Source organism: Rhinatrema bivittatum, chromosome 9, assembly GCF_901001135.1.
Source record: "Rhinatrema bivittatum chromosome 9, aRhiBiv1.1, whole genome shotgun sequence".
Lineage (NCBI taxonomy): Eukaryota > Metazoa > Chordata > Amphibia > Gymnophiona > Rhinatrematidae > Rhinatrema > Rhinatrema bivittatum.
Window position 1 is genome coordinate 47841415 of NC_042623.1, and position 20509 is coordinate 47861923.

General features: G+C 46.4%; 1 protein-coding gene across 20 annotated transcripts in view; it reads left to right on the forward strand.

The window, feature by feature from the left end:
- CADPS2 (calcium dependent secretion activator 2) overlaps positions 1–20509 on the forward strand; it is a 1612018-nt gene that overhangs the window by 898456 nt on the left and 693053 nt on the right. For all 20 annotated transcript variants that reach the window (XM_029616598.1, XM_029616596.1, XM_029616606.1 and 17 more), the window contains one exon: positions 2600–2708. In XM_029616598.1, coding sequence (XP_029472458.1) covers positions 2600–2708 — 109 coding nt within the window. The remainder of the gene's footprint in view (positions 1–2599; positions 2709–20509) is intronic.

Here is a 20509-nt window from a genome sequence, read left to right on the forward strand (position 1 = left end):
GTCCTTCAACCATTTAACCTTTCAGATTCCGTTTCTTGAGTCCTGATAGCTTCACGAAAGCCTTCCACAAGAAAGTCTTACTCATACAAATGGAAAAGGTACACATCATGGTACACTTCTCAGTCCCTTGATCCCCTTTCCTGTCCAATCTCCAAATTCTTGGACTATTTATGGCATCTCTCTGAATCAGGTCTTAAAACCTCTTCTATCAGAATGCATGTCAGTGCGGTAGCCGCCTTCCATAAGGGTATTGGGGGTAATCCTATTTCAGTACAACCCCTAGTAACACGCTTTCTTAAGGGCTTACTCCATCTAAAGCCACCCTTGCGTCCTCCGGCCCCATCCTGGGACCTTAACCTGGTTCTTGGTCGTCTAATGAAACCTCCTTTCGAACCTCTGCACTCCTGTGACTTGAAATATCTCACTTGAAAGTGTTATTCCTTTTGGCTGTTACTTCAGCTCGCAGGGTTAGTGAATTACAGGCCCTAGTTACCTATCCGCCTTACACTAAGCTCCTGCAGGACCGGGCGGTACTCCGCACTCACCCTAAATTTTTACCTAAGGTAGTTTCGGAGTTTCATATCAATCAATCTATCGTACTACCTATCTTTTTTCCCAGGCCCCACTCCAACTCTGGAGAGCAGACCCTGCATACCCTAGACTGTAAACGGGCTCTAGCTTTTTACCTAGACCGTACAGTTTCCCACAGGAAAAGCACTCAATTATTCGTCTCTTTCCATCCTAATAAGTTGGGACAACCTGTGGGTAAGCAGGCTCTTTCTTCCTGGTTGGCGGACTGCATTTCTTTTTGCTATGAGCAAGCTGGCATTCCTTTTCATGACCGTGTTAAAGCACACTCTGTGAGGGCCATGGCGACATCAGTGGCACACCTTCGATCGGTGCCGCTTCCGGACATCTGCAAAGCTGCAACCTGGAGTTCTCTCCATACTTTTGCAGCCCATTATTGTTTGGACAAGGCTGGAAGACAGGACTCCATCTTTGGCCAGTCTGTCTTGCGTAACCTTTTTCCAACCTGATGTACCAACACCCTTCCACCTACCCGGTAGGGTGCGGATGCCCTTTCCCAAATTCTCCTCAGTTGTTGTGCCTGCTGCACACCGTTGGGTACATTTGGTGCAAGTCGGGACATCCTCAGCTCGGTACTCACCCATTTGTGAGGACAACCATCCTGCTTGTCCTGTGAGAAAGCAAATGTTGCTTACCTGATGTAACAGGTGTTCTCACAGGACAGCAGGATGTTAGTCCTCACGAAACCCGCCCGCCTCCCCGCGGTGTTGGGTTCGTTTTATTTTTACTTTCTAGGCACTGCCTGTAGCTTTGAAAATCAGACTGAAGGGAGACCCCTGCTGGCTGCAGGGTCAGTGCCTTGCTGGGCATGCCCAGTAGGGGCCAGTCAAAGTTCTGTTTAAACTTTGACAGAAGTTTTCCGTGGTGGGCTCCATCCTCGATGTCACCCATTTGTGAGGACTAACATCCTGCTGTCCTGTGAGAACACCTGTTACATCAGGTAAGCAACATTTGCTTATCTTCACCTGAAGGGTCTGCACTGTCGATACTACCATCATTAGCCCTAGTGCTGAAGCTAAGTGTGGGAACTAAGGGTGGATGCCTTTTTATCCTAGGTAATGTTAACAGCCCATATGAATTTTTCATTTTCCTTTGTCATACTTCATAATAGTGATTGCTTTGCTGAGATTTAGTCTATATTAGGAATATGAATTTATTGGACCGTTCGTTTTTATTTGTTGCACCCTTATACGTATACCTAGCAGAGTTTTGGTCCACACGTAAGAATGGTTGGTATGAGCATAACTTGTAAAAAAAATATATATATATTTAAATAAATAATATGTGCATGCTATCCGTTCTTACGCACATGCCATAAATCCACTAAGTACTTGCATCTGAGCGCAACAAATGAAACGAATGGCCCAATGAATGCACATCAATAGTCTATATGTTATATAATATGGTCGCCATGTGAACATACTCAGCAACACTTTGATAAGAAAAATTTAATCAGTGGAGTGGAGGAGTAGCCTAGTGGTTAGAGCAGTGGGCTATGAATGAGGAAAACTATGGTTTAAATCCCACTGTTGCTTCTTGTGACCTTGAGCAATTTTGTACCTTTGTTGCCTCAGGTACAAAATTAGATTGTAAGCCCTCTGGGGATAGGGAAGTATCTATAGTACCTGAATGTAATCCTCTTTGAAGTGCCAGAAAGTGGAATATAAAAAAAAAATACAAATAAATAATTTTTTATGTTCCCCTCAGACCTTGATCTTAATATCTCAAATTTACTGCTACTGCTCTTCTTAATACTTACCTTATGCTAAAGAGAGCTGCCTCCTGGAGTTCAAAAGGTGTAATATGTCAGGTTGTGCTTGGACATTATTTTTAATCAAGCCTGTGGTACCCAATACAATTGGGATAGTTTCTGTATCTTTCTGCCACATTATTGATTTCTGAATGCATTTCTTGATATGTTGATTATCTTTTTTCTCTCTATATGTAATACAGATTAGTTGCTTGGTTCTGACACTTCTGTTAGCAGTTCTGTTCTTCTCTGCTTGTGTAGGTGAGCCAGTACACCTTTGCCATGTGCAGTTACAGAGAGAAAAAATCTGAGCCACAGGAGCTAATGCAACTGGAAGGATACACTGTGGATTATACAGATCCTCAGCCAGGTATAGTAAAAGGACACGTTTATTTTCCTAATAACTCCTTGGTACTTTGTACCATGGAAGTCTGTCTTTCAGCAGGGACATCTTTTTCATTGTCCTCCCAACTCACCATATTATTATTAATAAATGTTTTTTGAATCCACCTAGATCAGAGCCTGGCAATAGGTGGAATACAAATTATTATAAATAAATTATAAATAATAAAAATCATGATTTGTATAGAGCATACTAGAAGTATGCAGCGCAGTACAGAGACATATAATGGACATTCCCTATTATTGGAGCTTACAACTATATAACTTTCTGTTAGTGCTGGAAGGAACTCTGTAACAGGTGGCAGGCTGCAATCTCTATAACCCTGCTAAGGGCAATGCAGAAAGCACATGTTTAACTCTGTTCTTTTCAACATGTAATAAATTTAGATTTTTTTATCTAGTTAACTTTATAACATGGTGTTGCTTATTTTTTCATCTTATACATGTACACATTACTGCTGCATATATATATTGTTGTTATTGTTTGCCAAGGAACAGATTCTATATTTGTCAAATGAAGCGACAACTGGTGACAATTTAATACTTTTTGGATTTTTAGCCCTCTTTTCCAAATCATACTCAAGGCAGCTTACAGTATTTTTAGTAATCAAACAGTGTGGGACCCCTTTGCTGTGCTCCTCACACAGAACACCAGTTCAGACAGTCCTCTCAGTTTCTGGCAGGTCTTATCAGGGCCTTAATTAAACTCTGGAATTTGTTGCCAGAAGATGTGGTTAGTGCAGTTAGTATAGCTGTGTTTAAAGAAGGATTGGATAAGTTCTTGGAGGAGAAGTCCATTACCTGCTATTAATTAAGTTGACTTAGATAATAACCACCGCTATTAATAGCAACAACGGTAACATGGAATAGACTTAGTTTTTGAGTACTTGCCAGGTTGTTATGGCCTGGATTGGCCACTGTCGGAAACAGGATGCTGGGCTTGATGGACCCTTGGTCTGACCCAATACGGCATGTTCTTATGTTCTTAACTTTGCAAGGTTGCTGAAGCTCATTTCTATATTTTAACATCCTAGTCACAAAACTGTAGTTGCTCCATTTTTGTTAAGTTTTGGAATTGGCTAATTAAATTTTGTCAAAAATCATGTCTGCGTTTTAGTGGTATTTTGTCGGGGGGAAATTCCCCTAAACTGTCCGCATTCTTTTTCTTATATTTTAATAATAAATGGGAGTTTAGTTGGGAGGAGGGGGGGGGGTTGTATTATTTGTATAATTGCCATGCTGTCATAAAAACAACAGGATTTGACCTAACCAAGAATCGTGCTATTTCAGTTGCCAGACAAAGATTATGGAACTCATTACCAGACTTCATAACAGGGATCCACAACTTAAAATTTTTTACGAAAGCTTTAAATAAAAAACTTTTTTTTCTTTTTACATGCAAGCATTCTCGATACAGAGTGGACTTGTACCATAGTATTTCGCCTATAGGGATGGCTACCTCATTCAGAATTTCTGAACTATACTATATACTATCAATCATCTGTATGAGAAATCCAGATGCTAAGCTGAAATTTTCAACCTTTGTAATCTTTTCTTTTATCTAAATACTAAGTTGTACTTTCTTACTGTGTTCTTTTTGTGCGAAAACATTATGTATGTTTTTATTGTAAGCTGCCTCGGGCAGTATATGTACGGAGTGGGATAAAAGCACTTTTAATAAATAAATAAATAAATGAAAAATTGAGTTGGCACTGACCAAGAAGGTGGAACCAGAAATAGCGGAATGTATTGATTTGTGCATTCAAATTCAATCTACTTTTCGCTCTGCATGACTGAAACATAGAAATGATGGCAGAAGAAGACCAAATGGCCCATCCAGTCTGCCCAGCAAGCTTTCACTCTTATTTTTTCTCATACTTATCTGTTACTCTTGGCTCTTATTTTTTTTTTATTTATAATTTTATTTTTATTGCAATTTCACATTTTTAAACAAGTTAATGATAATATATTCTTATACAAAGTAAATTAATATAAGTACAGTTTCCTTATTATCTCTTTAAAAGAAATCCAATAGGAATAAAGTCATGAGAGCAGAGGGATTCCAAACATCAAAATCAGGAGCAAATTAAAGAAAAAGAAAACTAAGAAATATACTTGATGCTGTTCCTCTCCGTATATATCTTTCCCTATCACACAGCTTCCTTGGGGTGTGTATGCAAGTATGTTTGCAGTTGTTCTGGGTGAATGAAAATGAATCTATTATTTAAATGCTTGATTAAACACCTACAGGGATACCTTAGTTGAAATTGTGCCCCCCTTGATAATACTTCAGGACGCATTTCTATAAACTTTTTCCATCTTAATTGGGTGGAGCGTGCAATATCCGGGAATATCCTTATGGCTTGCCCATAGAAAATAGACTTTTGATATTTGAAATGTAGTTTTAACACTACATCTCTATCCATTTGTGACACAAATTGAACTAGCAATATGGCCGTAGAATTGATCTTAGATTCAAAAGATTTTTCCAGAAATTCAGTCAAATTCAATTCTTCTGAGATTTCTCCATTGTTTACATTACCCCCTCCCTCTGTTTGTGGTAAATAATACAGTTTACTTATTTTTGGAAAATTATCCTCAGTATATTTCAAGATGTTTTTCAAATAACTGTGAAATAAGTCTAAGGGTGTAATCAAATGACTTTTGGGGAAGTTCAATAATCTAAGATTACACTTTTTCAGTTGATTTTCTAATATCTCAATTTTATTTTCATGACCTTCTTCTGTTTTGATTAAGTTTACCTGAATCTTCTGAAATTCCCCCATATTTTTATCTATTATGTTAACACATTTCTCCAATTGATCTACTTTATCTTGCACTTGATTATTTTGCTTCAAAGCATCCTGAACAGTGTTTGCTAACTTATTGATAGATATCTGCATTTTAATCATCATGGACCCTAATTCCTCCAACGAAAATTTTTTTGGTACAATAAAAGACACCTTTTCACTACTATCTAAACATAATTGAGCATCACATTCCCCAATCTGTTGCGATAGCCCTCCTTTTCCTTCTGCATTACTCAACAAAGTTTCCTTAATTTCCGTTGAGCCATGGTCAACCATAACTCTCGAGTTCTCAATTGTCTCCTCAGGTCTTCCCCTAAAGAGGGATTCCTGATATGAAGCATTTAAGTCCACTTCGTTGTCTGCAATTGGAGGGACCGATTTTTTCTCTGGGCCACCCGGGGTTAGTGATGTCTCGAATGCCTCGTTGTCCAACACCTGCTCCTGGGTTGGGCTACTAGCGGCCCTTCCGGGTGTATAGATGGGGTTACTATGAAAGCAGTCCGTAATTGTAGACTGAATCATATTACCAACTGTTGTTGTCGAGGACAGCTCTCTCATTCTAGCCTTCCTCTTGGTATGAGGCATGGCTATTTGGGAGATTAATATTCTAAATTACGGAGTGTATTAAACTGCTTCCAAATTTAGCATCAAGTTTACTCACTGTTTGTTCCCAGTGCTCTCAATCTGGCCGACTTCACAAAGAAAAAACTTGGCTCCAAACCGCTCCAAACTGGGCTAAGCCGGGCAAAGTCGTGCGCACCTTATACGCGCGCGGCTTAGACGTCGCGCCGGCGGCGTCGCGCCGGCGTAGGCTTGATTTTATTTGCCTACCCGGCTCCTCCTCCACGTCGCGGCGTCCTCAGTGCTGCCCCAGAATTGGTAGGCAAGTTTAGAGCAATTTCAAAATCAGCTGGGCTCTCTCAAGCGTGAACCCAAACCAGGAAATGCTGCGGCAGTGTCCCGCCGGCGTAGGCTTGATTTTATTCGCCTACCCGGCTCCTCCTCCACGTCGCGGCGTCCTCAGTGCTGCCCCAGGATTGGTAGGCAAGTTTAGAGCAATTTCAAAATCAGCTGGGCTCTCTCAAGCGTGAACCCGAACCAGGAAATGCTGCGGCAGTGTCCCGCCGGCGTAGGCTTGATTTTATTCGCCTACCCGGCTCCTCCTCCACGTCGCGGCATCCTCAGTGCTGCCCCAGAATTGGTAGGCAAGTTTAGAACAATTTCAAAATCAGCTGGGCTCTCTCAAGCGTGAACCCGAACCAGGAAATGCTGCGGCCCTCTTGGCTCTTATTGATAACTTTTTGGTTCTAATTTCCTTCCCCCCCCCCCCCCCCTCCTGCCATTGATGCAGAGAGCAGTGCTGGACTGCATCAAAGTAAAGTATCCAGCTTAATTGGTTAGGGGTAGTAATCGCCGCAATAAGCAAGCTACTCCCACTCTTATTTGTTTACCCACCCTGTGCAATTCAGACCTTGTTAGTTGTCTGAATATAAATCCTCTTTTCCTCATCCTCCCTGCTGTTGAAGCAGTGAACTGCACTGGATATGTATTCCAAGTGAAGTATCCAGCTTAATTGATTCAGGGTAGTAACCGCCACAACAAGCAAGCTAATCCCCCGCTTATTTGTGAATGCAAATCCTTTTTTCCATATTTCCTCTTGCCGTTGAAGCATAGAGCAATGTTGGAGACACATTAACCGTGTGTATGTTTATTGAGTAAGGGTATTAATCACCAGGTTGTAGCTGTCATTCCCGCAAGCCACCCCTATGCCTCTTCTCCTCATTCACATCCTCTAGATTTTATGGATCCACTATGGTTATCCCAAGCCCCTTTGAAATTTTTCACAGTTTTGGTGTTCACCACTTCCTCCAGAAGGGCATTCCAGGCATCTACCACATTCTCTGTGAAGAAATACTTCCTGACATTGGTTCTGAGTCTTCCTCCCTGGAGTTTTAATTCGTGACCCCTAGTTCTGCTGATTTTTTTCTGACGAAAAAGGTTTGTCGTTGACTTTGTTGCGGTCTCGGTCGCCACGCTGGCGCCCGAGGCCTTACCTTCTTCCTGGGTCTCGGGGAGCTGCCGCGTTCCGCGGCCTCAGGACCCCGGTCGCTGCGTTCCTCAGCCGTTCCGGTCCTCCGCGGGCCTGCAGGGTCTTCGGGCGCCATGCACCGGCTCCCACGCTGCCGCTGGCGTGCCCTCGCGGCCAGCCCCGCCCCCAGGCGCGCGCGACTGATCTCTGCTTTTAAAGCAACCAGCGCGGGAAAACCCGGCTCCTCCCTCCTCTGACATCAGACGCTGCAGGGCTATTTAAGCTCTGCAGTCTCTTCCTTTCTTTGCCTTGCAACGAGGTTCTCTACTTCCTGTAGTTCTAAGTTGCCTGACTCCGCTTGCCTGCTACCTGCCTTGACCTCTGATTGCCTGACTCCGCTTGCCTGCTACCTGCCTTGACCTCTGATTGCCTGACTCCGCTTGCCTGCTACCTGCCTTGACCTCGGATTGCCTGACTCCGCTTGCCTACTACCTGCCTTGACTCCGGTTCGTATTTGACCTGCTTGTCTTCAGCCTGCCTTGACCTCGGACCGTGATCCCGACTTCAGCTTGCTCGTTGTCTGCCCAGACTCCAGTCCGGATTCCACTCCTGGGTTTCTTCGTTCTCACCTAAGTCCCAGCGGTCCGGGTCCCTACGGGCTTCTCCTGGGGGGACCTCGGGCTTCCAGGGCGAAGCCTCCTAAGTCCTAGCAACCCGGGCTCCCACAGCTCCTCTGGAGGAGTCTCGGGTTTCCAGGTGAAGATCCTTTTGCCCAGTGGGAGTTCTGCCTACCGACTGTTCCTTCGGGCCGGTCGGCTCAAGGATCCACATCCGGATTTTCTCCAGCATAACAGTTTGCAAGGCCATGGATCCGGCAGACCTCGCCGGGCTTCAGGCCATCCCGGGGTTGGCCCAGCGGTTGGTGCAGCAACAGCAAGTCCTGGATTCTCTGGCTGCTACTGTAGAGAGGCTGGCGTCTCGCATGGATACCGACCCACCCGCGCCCGTTCCAGTACCGGCACCGGCTCCTGCAACACTGGTAACCCTCCAGACCCCTACGCAACTTCCAGCGCCCTCTCGCTATGCCGGGGATCCCAAGGCATGTCGAGGGTTTTTAAATCAATGTTATGTGCGTTTTGCACTCCTGCCTAACCAGTTTCCTACTGATGGCACCAAGGTGGTATACATTTTTGCCCTTCTGGACGGTCGGGCCCTGAATTGGGCTTCCCCCATGTGGGAGAATAATGATCCTGCATTGGGGGACTTGAATCGCTTTGTGGAGGAGTTCAAAGCGGCCTTTGATGAGCCAGCCCGACAGGCTTCCGCTACTTCTGAGTTACTTCAGCTCCGGCAAGGCTCACGGACTTTAGCAGACTACGCATTGGATTTTCGCACCCTCGCCCACGAGGTAGGCTGGCAGGATGGGGCTCTCCGGGGCGTGTTCCTGGAGGGCTTAGCCGGTCGTATTAAGGACGAGCTAGCGGCTCGGGACCTGCCGGAGACCCTGAGTTCCCTCATTGACTTAGCGGGTCGAATTGATCGACGTTTGCAGCAGAGGGCGAAAGAGGGGCGTCCTTTCCGGCGTTCGACGTCCGTGACTCCCAGGCCCTCAAATTCGAGTTCGAGTTCGGGCTCGCGTGGAACTACCTCTTCATCTGCAACTGCCTCCGACGAGCCCATGCAAGTGGGTCGTTCGTCGCTATCACCCGAAGAAAGGCAGCGATGCCGGGACTTGAGACTTTGTCTGTACTGTGGGGGAAAGGGCCACTATCTTGCCCAGTGTAAGGAACGGGCGGAAAACTCCCGCGCCTAGGTGTAAAGGAGGAGTGCCCCCTAGGCTGCCTAAATCCCGCTCCTCAATGTACCATGCCGGTAACTTTGGAATATCCAGGTGGTTCCTTCCTCACGCAAGCCCTAGTTGACTCCGGGGCTGGGGGCAACTTCATTACCAAGGAATTGGTGCAACAGTTGAATCTCCCTACGCGACCTAGGACTCCTGCCTTGCGGATAACCTCTATTCAGGGTACTCCTTTATCGGGCTGCATCTCCACCGAGACCGTTCCGTTCATTTTGCAGACAGGCTTGTTACACACAGAGGAGATCTCCTTGCTAGTGTTGGAAAGAGCAGTACATCCGGTGGTTCTCGGGTTACCCTGGCTTCAGAAACACTCTCCTGTAATTCGCTGGAAAGATTTTCAGATTACCCAGTGGAGTTCGGAGTGTTTCCAATCCTGCCTCCAAGCGAAAAAATTCCTACGGATTCCGCTGGCCCACACCGTACCGGTATTACCGGCTCCGTATGCTGATTTTCAGGATGTTTTTTCCAAGGAAAAAGCGGAATTGTTGCCGCAACACCGACCTTTTGACTGTGCAATAGAGTTGCTTCCAGGTACTACTCCCCCCCGGGGACGAGTTTATCCTTTGTCTCAGCCAGAGACTCGGGCCATGTCCGCATATATCACCGAGAATCTGGCTAAGGGCTTCATACGCCCTTCCAAGTCTCCCGCCGGAGCAGGTTTCTTTTTTGTTGCCAAAAAAGATGGAGGCCTGCGGCCTTGCATTGATTACCGTGGTCTCAATGCTATCACCAAGAAGAACCGGTACCCGCTTCCCCTCATTCCGGAGTTGTTGGACAGACTCCAAGGAGCCCAAGTCTTCACGAAATTGGACCTCCGCGGCGCATATAATCTGGTTCGAATCCGTCCCGGGGACGAATGGAAGACGGCGTTCAACACCCGGGACGGCCATTATGAATATCTAGTAATGCCGTTTGGACTGTGCAACGCTCCCGCTGTTTTCCAGCACTTGATGAATGAGATTCTGCGTGACTTATTGCATTCCTGCGTAATCGTTTATTTGGACGACGTTCTCATACACTCCCTGGATCTTGCCTCCCATCGGCAACATGTGAGACAAGTACTCCAGATTCTACGAGACCACCATTTGTACGCTAAGTTCGAAAAATGTCTCTTTGAACAAGAGTCGTTACCCTTCCTCGGGTTTATTGTGTCTTCTACTGGTTTCCGGATGGACCCCAGCAAGGTATCCGCCATCAAGAAGTGGCCCCGACCTGAGGGGTTGAAAGCATTACAACGCTTTTTGGGGTTTGCCAATTTCTATAGACACTTTATTCCTCAGTACTCCCGCTTGGTGGCACCTTTAACCGCGCTAACTCGGAAAGGGGCAAACACTCGCCTTTGGCCTGAGGGAGCTTGTGAGGCTTTCGAACTGTTAAAGGAGGCGTTCCTCCAGGATACCTGTTTACGCCACCCAGATCCAACGCGGCCATTCTTTGTCGAAGTCGATGCCTCCAACATTGCTGTGGGAGCGGTCCTCTCACAAGTCTCTAACTCCGGTCATCTCCTACCCTGCTCCTATTTCTCTAGGAAGTTCTCCTCTGCCGAGTGCAATTATGGTATTGGGGACAAGGAGCTGCTGGCGGTCAAGCTTGCGCTGGAAGAATGGAGACAGTGGTTGGAGGGCTCCCTCCATCCGGTTATAATTTATACAGACCACAAGAACCTGGAGTTCCTTAACCAGGCCCAACGTCTTAATCCTCGACAAGCACGATGGTCCCTTTTCTTTAACCGCTTTAATTTCATTCTGAAATACCGACCCGCATTAAAGAATGTACGGGCTGACGCACTCTCCCGTTATGAACTTCAGGAGGAGAAGGAAGACCTCCCTCAACACATTATAGATCCTGCAAAAATCCAGTTAGCTAGCACCACAGTTTCCACCCTAGGACGAGTGGTGGTTTCCCACAAGGATCGCAGAAGGGTGTTAGCTTGGGCCCATGACTCGCTTTCAGGAGGTCACGCCGGCAGGGAGAGGACGCGCGACTTGCTTAGCCGCTATTATTGGTGGCCTCGACTGCGACAAGATGTCCGAGTATATGTTGACTCATGCCCAGTATGTGCCCGGCAAAAACCGCCTTGTGGTCGGCCCTGGGGCCTCCTGCAGCCACTGCCTATTCCCGTGGAACCATGGTCCCACATAGCCACGGACTTTGTAGTGGACCTACCTCCCTCGGAAGGCAATACGGTGATTTGGGTAACGGTAGACCGTTTCTCTAAGATGATTCGCCTGGTACCCTTGCCTAAGCTGCCCTCTGCACCTGAACTCGCACTCCTGTTTACTACACACGTCTTCCGGGCTCACGGTCTACCACAGAGTATCGTTTCGGATCGTGGGTCGCAGTTTACGGCTCGTTTTTGGCGTGCCCTTTGCAAAAAATTTGGGGTCCAATTAAATTTATCCATGGCCTTTCACCCCCAGACTAATGGTCAGACGGAGCGCACGAACCGCACTCTCAAAGCCTTCCTCCGCAGTTTTATCTCCGAAAAAGGGAATAACTGGACTTCTCTCCTGCCTTGGGCCGAGTTCGCCTACAACAACCATACTCATGCTGCTACTGGACAAACCCCTTTCCAGATTGTGTATGGACGTCACCCAAGACCTCCTTTGCCGCTTCCGATTTCCATTCCATCACCTGCTGCCTTAAACACGGCGCAGCAAGTACATCATCTCTGGAGGAGGATTCAACTCAAACTGACCACCGCAGCAAAGAGGTCCCAGCAGTTTACCAATCGTCATCGACGGCCAGCGCCAGTTTTCCTGCCAGGTACCAAGGTGTGGTTAAGCACTCGGAACCTCCAACTACCTAACCGTTCTCGTAAGTTGGCCCCTCGATACTGTGGGCCTTTTCAGATTGCAGAGCGTATTGGGACCGTTTCCTACAGACTTCGCCTTCCGTCTTCACTTCGCATCCACAACGTGTTCCACGTCTCTTTGCTGAAACCGGTGGTACTGTCCCGGTACCATCATCCCTCCACGGATGCGCTATCCTCCCCTACATCTACAGAGCCTACGTATCAGGTACGAGAAGTCTTGGACGTTCGCTTCCACGCCCGTCGCTGGGAATACCTACTGGCTTGGGAGGGGTGTGGCTCCGAGGAGGACTCTTGGGAGCCAGCTCGGAACATCTTGGACAAATCCTTGCTCACTCAATTTCATCTGGCCCATCCCGGGAAACCTGGCTCTCGGCGGAGGGGGCGTAAGAGGGGGGGTACTGTTGCGGTCTCGGTCGCCACGCTGGCGCCCGAGGCCTTACCTTCTTCCCGGGTCTCGGGGAGCTGCCGCGTTCCGCGGCCTCAGGACCCCGGTCGCTGCGTTCCTCAGCCGTTCCGGTCCTCCGCGGGCCTGCAGGGTCTTCGGGCGCCATGCACCGGCTCCCACGCTGCCGCTGGCGTGCCCTCGTGGCCAGCCCCGCCCCCAGGCGCGCGTGCGCGACTGATCTCTGCTTTTAAAGCAACCAGCGCGGGAAAACCCGGCTCCTCCCTCCTCTGACGTCAGACGCTGCAGGGCTATTTAAGCTCTGCAGTCTCTTCCTTTCTTTGCCTTGCAACGAGGTTCTCTACTTCCTGTAGTTCTAAGTTGCCTGACTCCGCTTGCCTGCTACCTGCCTTGACCTCTGATTGCCTGACTCCGCTTGCCTGCTACCTGCCTTGACCTCTGATTGCCTGACTCCGCTTGCCTGCTACCTGCCTTGACCTCTGATTGCCTGACTCCGCTTGCCTGCTACCTGCCTTGACCTCTGATTGCCTGACTCCGCTTGCCTGCTACCTGCCTTGACCTCGGATTGCCTGACTCCGCTTGCCTACTACCTGCCTTGACTCCGGTTCGTATTTGACCTGCTTGTCTTCAGCCTGCCTTGACCTCGGACCGTGATCCCGACTTCAGCTTGCTCGTTGTCTGCCCAGACTCCAGTCCGGATTCCACTCCTGGGTTTCTTCGTTCTCACCTAAGTCCCAGCGGTCCGGGTCCCTACGGGCTTCTCCTGGGGGGACCTCGGGCTTCCAGGGCGAAGCCTCCTAAGTCCTAGCAACCCGGGCTCCCACAGCTCCTCTGGAGGAGTCTCGGGTTTCCAGGTGAAGATCCTTTTGCCCAGTGGGAGTTCTGCCTACCGACTGTTCCTTCGGGCCGGTCGGCTCAAGGATCCACATCCGGATTTTCTCCAGCATAACAGACTTTGGATCATTAAAATCTTTCAAGTATCTGAAAGTCTGTATCATATCACCCCTGCTCCTCCTTTCCTCCAGGGTATACATATTTAGGTTCTTCAGTCTCTCCTCATAAGTCATTCGATGAAGACCATCCACCTTTTTGGTAGCCCTTCTCTGGACCACCTCCATCCTGTCTATGTCCCTTCAGAGATACGGTCTCCAGAACTGAGCACAGTACTCTGTTTTTTGTGAGACTGTTGTCTCTTTATAACTTGCCTCAATTTCTGCACTACTTTGCTGATATTTTATTCGTCATGTCTAAAGAACTGGTTAAAATACTTTCACACATCCTTATCCAGCCCCAGTTCAGAGTGGCCAAGGAAAATAAAGTTTCCCTATTTTTCTATTATGTACTTTTCTTCTCCTTTAGCCAGCTTCCAACCGAAATGAAATTCTGGACCTTGAATGTTCAATTGCGCTTTGTTCCTTTATGGTCACAGTGTGATTTATGAATAAAGTTTTACTTAGGTACTAATATGAAACCTGTGCACACTTTTAAGTATATGGGCTATACCCCATACATTTTTTCTACCCTTTCTTCCCCCCCCCCCCCCCCACCCCCTCACCAAAAAAAAAAATTAAAACAGGGCTAAAGCTGAGAGAATACGATTCTGGTATATTACCTAGAAGAATTTTCTGAGAAAAGCAGAGTAATAATTCACTCACTAGGAGGCTGAGAAGAATGTACTCTAATAGCATAGACAAGTGTGAGGATTCAGAGGAAAGAAATTTACAGATACTGTAAGTCAATATCCTTTTAAAGCTTTAACAGTTTCAGTGTCCCCAGCTCTTTTAGTAGTAGTGCTTCAGTTTCACTTTGATAGTAAGATACACACACAAGACTGAATATCTCAGAGTTTGGACCATTGGTCTAAAGACATATACACTTCATTATTGCAGATTAAGCATTACTTCCCATCTCTGTCACCAATGAGGACCTGCTTCGTAAATCTAGGCCTTAATCAGACAAACCATCAAAATATTGACCCAAAAGTACCATTTTGAACAGTAACCGCTTTCCTTGTGATGTGTTTTTGAAAATGAAATTACAGTAGTTATATTTTTATTTTATTTATTTATGTATTTATTTATTTATTTATTTAACGCTTTTCTATACCGGCATTCATGATACAATCATATCATGCCGGTTTACAGATAACAGGGGGTGCAATAACTTTGTGCATTTAACACGTGCAACGGAAACAAAAAGTTACAATATAACAGGGTAGTTGAACCGGAGGAGGAAGGAGACAGGAGAGGAATCTTTACAGAAATAACTTATTTACATTATGCAGGAAGGTCTCTCAGTGGATATTAGACTCAGGAAGAGGCTTGTTTGTGGATATTCGTCTCTGGAAAGGCTTGTTTGAATAGCCAAGTCTTAAGCCTTTTCCTGAATGTTAATAAACAAGGTTCCAGTCTAAGATCAGGTGGTAAAGTCTAGATGGTATGTAGATTTAGTTGGGGGAACAGACAGGGATCCTCTGTAGGCTTCTCTGATGGGTCTGGATGATGTGTGTAGACTGAGTGGAATTTGGAGGGTGAGAGGGGCTTGGGAGTGGGTAGTTTTATGGATAATGGTGATGGACTTGTGTAGAATTCTGAAGTGTATTGGTAGCCAGTGTAGATTTTTTAGAATGGGAGAGATGTGGTCTCTTCTTCTGGAATTTGTTTGGATTCTGGCTGTCGCATTCTGGAGCATCTGCAGTGGTTTGATGGAAGAGGACGGGAGACCCAGCAAGATAGAGTTGCAATAATCTATCTTGGAGAATATTACAGCTTGTAGAACTGTTCTGAAGTCATGAAAGTGTAGGAGTGGTTTCATTCTTTTGATTACTTGCAGCTTGTAGAAGCCGTTCTTGGTTGTGTTGTTAATAAATGATTTTAGATTCAGGTGTTTGTCTATTACTACCCCTAGGTCTCTTGTGGGGAGTTGCTGTTTTCAGGTGTGATGAGGAGGAGTTCTGTTTTGGCTGAGTTTAGTATCAGGTTTAGATTTGCAAGGAGTCGGTTGATCTCTTGGAGGCAGTTTTCCCAGTGATTGAAAGTTTTAGTGATCGATTCTTTGATGGGGATCAGAATTTGCATGTCGTCGGCGTATAGGAAATGTTTTAGTTGTAGGTTAGTTAACAGTTGGCATAGAGGAAGAAGGTATATATTGAATAGAGTTGGGGATAGGGAGGAACCTTGAGGAACTCCTAGTGAGGAGTAGTAACGGGAGGATTCTTTATTATTGATTTTAACTTTGTAACCTCTCTTACAAAGGAATGTTTTGAACCATGTGTGGGCAGAGCCTGTTATTCCAATGTCCGATAAGCGGTTGAGGAGGATGGCATGGTTTACAGTGTCGAAGGCTGCCGACAAGTCCAGTAGAATTATTAGGAAAGATTGTCCTTTGTCCAAGCCCATGGTGATGTGGTCTGTTAGTGATAAGAGTAGGGTTTCAGTGCTTAGAGCCTTGCGGAACCCATATTGGGTGGGGTGTAGTATTTCATGGTCTTCGAGGTAGTCTGAGAGTTGTGAGTTGACCAGTTTTTCCAAAATCTTTGCTACAAAAGGTAGGTTGGAAATTGGACGAAAGTTGTTTGGATTTTTGGGGTCCAGATCTGGTTTCTTTAGTAGTGGTTTAAGAGAAGCAGTTTTTAGGTCATCCGGGAAGATTCCCAGTGTTAAGGAACAGTTTATGATGTCTGCTAGTGGTTTGGAAATGATTTCGGGTATTAGCAGAAGAAGTTTTGACGGTATTAGGTCGAGGGGATGGGAGGAAGGTTTCATTTTCTTTAATAGAGAGTAAATCTCTGAAGCAGTGGTGAGTTCGAACGAATCCAGCAAGCTTCCTTTGTTGAGTGGGTGGTAGGAGCAAATCAGAGAGGTGGGGCTCGGGGGAAGTAGGGTTAAGAGATTGGTTATTTTGCTTTGGAAGAATAGGGCTAGTTCATCGGCTTTGGATTGTGCTTGTTCATTGGGGATAGCTGGTGTATACTGCTGTGTTAGTTCGGAAATGTAGGAGAAGAGGGCTTTTGCGTCAAAGGTAAGATCGTGTATCTTGTGAGCGTGGAAATCCCTTTTTGCCTTTAGGGTAGCATTCCTGTAGTGGTGAAGGGCAGATTTGTAGGCGGATAGTGTGCTGGGGCCTGGGATTTTGCGCCATATATTTTCCCTTTTTCTGAGGATTTGCTTGAGTTTCCGTAGGTCATTGGTGAACCATGGTTGTCTTTTAGGGGAATTAGGGTTGAGTATTTTTGTTGATAGTGGACATACTTTATTTGCTGTCTCCTCTATGATCTTGTTCCAGGATAGTAAGGCTGAGTTAGGATCTGAGAGGTTTAAGTGTGGGAGTTCTTTCGCCAGGTGTATGCTAAGGTCCTCGGAAGAACAAGATCTTCTGTAGGGGAATGAGTATTGAGTGGGGTGAGGGTTACAGGTTTCAGTTATTGAGAAGGTAGCGGAGATTAATGAGTGGTATGACCAGGGGACTGGAGTGCATGCAGGAGGGGTTGAGTGAGAGATGCTGGAATTCGTGAAGATGAGGTCTAGGGTGTGGCCTGCTTTGTGTGTGGGCTTGTTGATGATCTGTTGGAAGCCCATGGCTGTAAGAGTGGAGAGAAAGGCTTCACAATTGGATGTGAGTGTAGTGTTGTCCACATGAAGATTGAAGTCTCCTAAGATCAAGGCGGGGGAGTCCAAGTTTATGTGTTTTGCAATTACTTCTACTATAAGGGAGGGATCTGAGTCCAGGAGTCCTGGTGGGGCATAGACTAAGAGGATTTGGAGTTGGTCTACTTTGAAGAAGCCCAATTCTAATTTTGTATCCGATTTTACAGGGAGTTGGGAGACTTTCAACACTTTTTTGGTTGCCAGAAGTAGGCCCCCTCCCTTTTTCTTTAGCCGGGGGAGGGAAAAGAAGTTGTATATCTGTGTAGGGAGTTGATTTATTAGGGTTATATCTGTTGGTTTGAGCCAAGTTTCTGTTATGGCACAGATGTCCGGTTTGGTGTCTAGTAGATAATCATTGAGGATCAGAGTTTTCTTCGTGATGGATTGTGCGTTGAGTAAAGTCAGAGAGAATAAAGTTAGACCTAGGAGTTGGTTGAGAGGTGAGATCATTATCGGGATGAGGGTTTTGGATGGGCGTGGATGATGTTGCATTGTTGCTTTGCCTGTGTTGAGGAAACTGCGTTGAAGAATAGGGATTGGGAATCTTGGAAGCATAATGATCGAGATGTGAGATAAAGGAAAGGGTTGAGCGCTGGTTGAATGTAAGCAGGAAGCTGGCGGAAAACTGGATGAGGACTAGGTGAAGACTGGATGAAGACTGGATGCAGACTGAAGACTGGATGAAGACTGAAGACTGGATGAAGACTGAAGATTGGATGAAGACTGGATGAATGCTATATATAGGTTAATTCCTAATTTGCCATCATGTTTTGTGATAAAGTTGCTGTTTTTTGTGAGCAATAATCTCTTTTTTTGCATTTTTCTCAAGATGGCATGCTAGGGAGACTCTCCATAACCCTCACTGATCCAATGAATGGAGGCATGTCTCCTCCAGGCAGGGTGGATTTAAGATGACATTGCCCATAGGCAGAGGACTTGAAGTATGGGATTCTCTCCTTCTCCTACCCCTGGAAATCAGAGAGCAGCAGGAGGAATCCAAGGTTTTTGACACCTTCAGAATTTGTTGCCCAAAGCATGTGCCTATGTTGCCTGTTCCTGAATCCAGCCCTGCCTCCAGGATGCAGCATCTTGCTGCAGCCAGTGGGAATTATAGGTATTATCCCAGGACAAACAGGATGCTAGTCCTCACATATGGGTGACGTCACTGACGGAGCCCTATTGCGGGAAAACTTTATGTCAAAGTTTCTAGAAACTTTTGACTGGCCCTGTAAGGCCACTGAGCATGCCCAGCATGCCATGATATTCTCTGCCACAGGGGTCTCTCTTCAGTCTTTGTTTTTCTGCGCTGCTGTAGGCATCACAGAACAGGAGCCGTTGCGAGTCTCTCACAACATTTTCTGACTGAAAAGTCAAACAAATTTCGAAATATTTTCTCCCATCGGGATCTCTCGAGGTTTTCCACCGGCTGGTGAGCACCTCTGTCTCATATTTTACTCTTAGAGTAAAATAAATTTTTTCTCACGAATTCCCATTATTTCTCATCGACGGCTGTCGATTCAAAATGTCCACGGGCTTCAAAAAATTGCCTATATGTAACCGGACAATGTCCATCACCGACCCGCACCTGGAGTGTGTTATGTGTCTCGGTGAAAAACACGATGTAAATACCTGCCCAAAATGCGCGGAGATGACGGCAAAAGGAAGGAAGGCGCATCAAGAGAAAATGGAACATTTGTTCCACCTTCAACTTCTTCCATCTCCCTCGACATCATCGAAATCGTCTCCGGCTGGAGCGACTAAACGTGTTTTACTTAAAAAACATCATGCGGGAGAATCAGGGGACCATCCTTCCCCAGCATCATCGATGGCACTGCTAAAATCCATCGAGCACAAAACAAAACACCGTCATCGGTACCGACGTCCATCGCCATCGGCGTCTTCTCTTCCCCCAGAAGAATCGATGGCAAAGCGGCCACGGAGCCAGGATACATCGCTTCCGTCTATGCCTGGGCCTGTTCATCGAGAATCACTGACACCAGAACCTCCACAGGGCTCTGTGCAGGATCTGCCACCACAACCTCTGCCACCGCTTACAACTGCTCTGGTTCCATCAGTTGTAATGCCGGAATTGTCTGACCTTATCAGGCAAGCGGTATCCAGGCCCTTCAGCAACAACAAAAAACTCCGTGCTTCCGCCGGTGCCTACAGCACCGATGCCGGTAACCTTACCCATGCCGGTGTCGATGTCAATGCCAGTGCTGGGCTCCACATCAATGCCCACACCGAGGTTCATCACTGCGTCGACATCGATTTATGCACAGATACCGACAACTTCATCGAGACCGACCTCGGTGCCAGCACCGTTAACATCTTCGACGCCATTGCTGGCACTACCATCGGCACCTGCATCGATACCAACTTCTATATCATCGAAGCAGCCGACGTCTGAAGATCCAGAACAACATGATTTGGCATTCTTTCAACATCTCTTGAAAAGATACCAAGAGGTCATCGACACCCTTCCACCAAAAACAGTGGAAGCCACTTCTCCAGTAATACCCTCTGATGATCCACAGCCAGGACTTTAGGGCCTTCATCATCCACCCAGATCTTCCCCACTATCTCCATATAGGGATGATCAAGATGACTCTTGGGATGAGCAACATACTGACACATCCTCTGAGGACTTCATGTCGGAGCCTTCACCTCCAGAACAAAGAAAAAAGTCACCACCAGAGGATTTGTCCTTTTCCACCTTCATACAAGAGATGGCGGATACCATCCCCTTTAAGCTGATGGCGGAAGAAGATACAAGGCAACAAACTTTAGAAGTACTTCAGTTTGTTGAGCCACCAAAACCCACCAAACCTCCAATACATGAGGTACTTCTGGATCTCCAGCATCGTATCTGGGAGCACCCATCTTCTGTCTCTGCTGTCAGCAAACAAGTAGACACCACATATTTAGTACAAGCTGCTCCTGGATACCAAAAATCTCAGCTACCACACCAATCTGTGGTAGTGGAATCTGCCCAGAAAAAATCTAAACGTATTCATCCACATTTTTCAAAACCCCCCCCCCCCCCCAGGAAAAGATCATAGGTTTCTCGATTCCCTGGGAAGGAAGGTGTATCAAGGGGCTATCTTGAATGCCAGAATTTCCTCTTACCAACTGTACATGACACAGTATCAGAGGAATCTGTGGAAGCAGATGGAAGAATTTACCACATCTCTACCTTCACAATTTC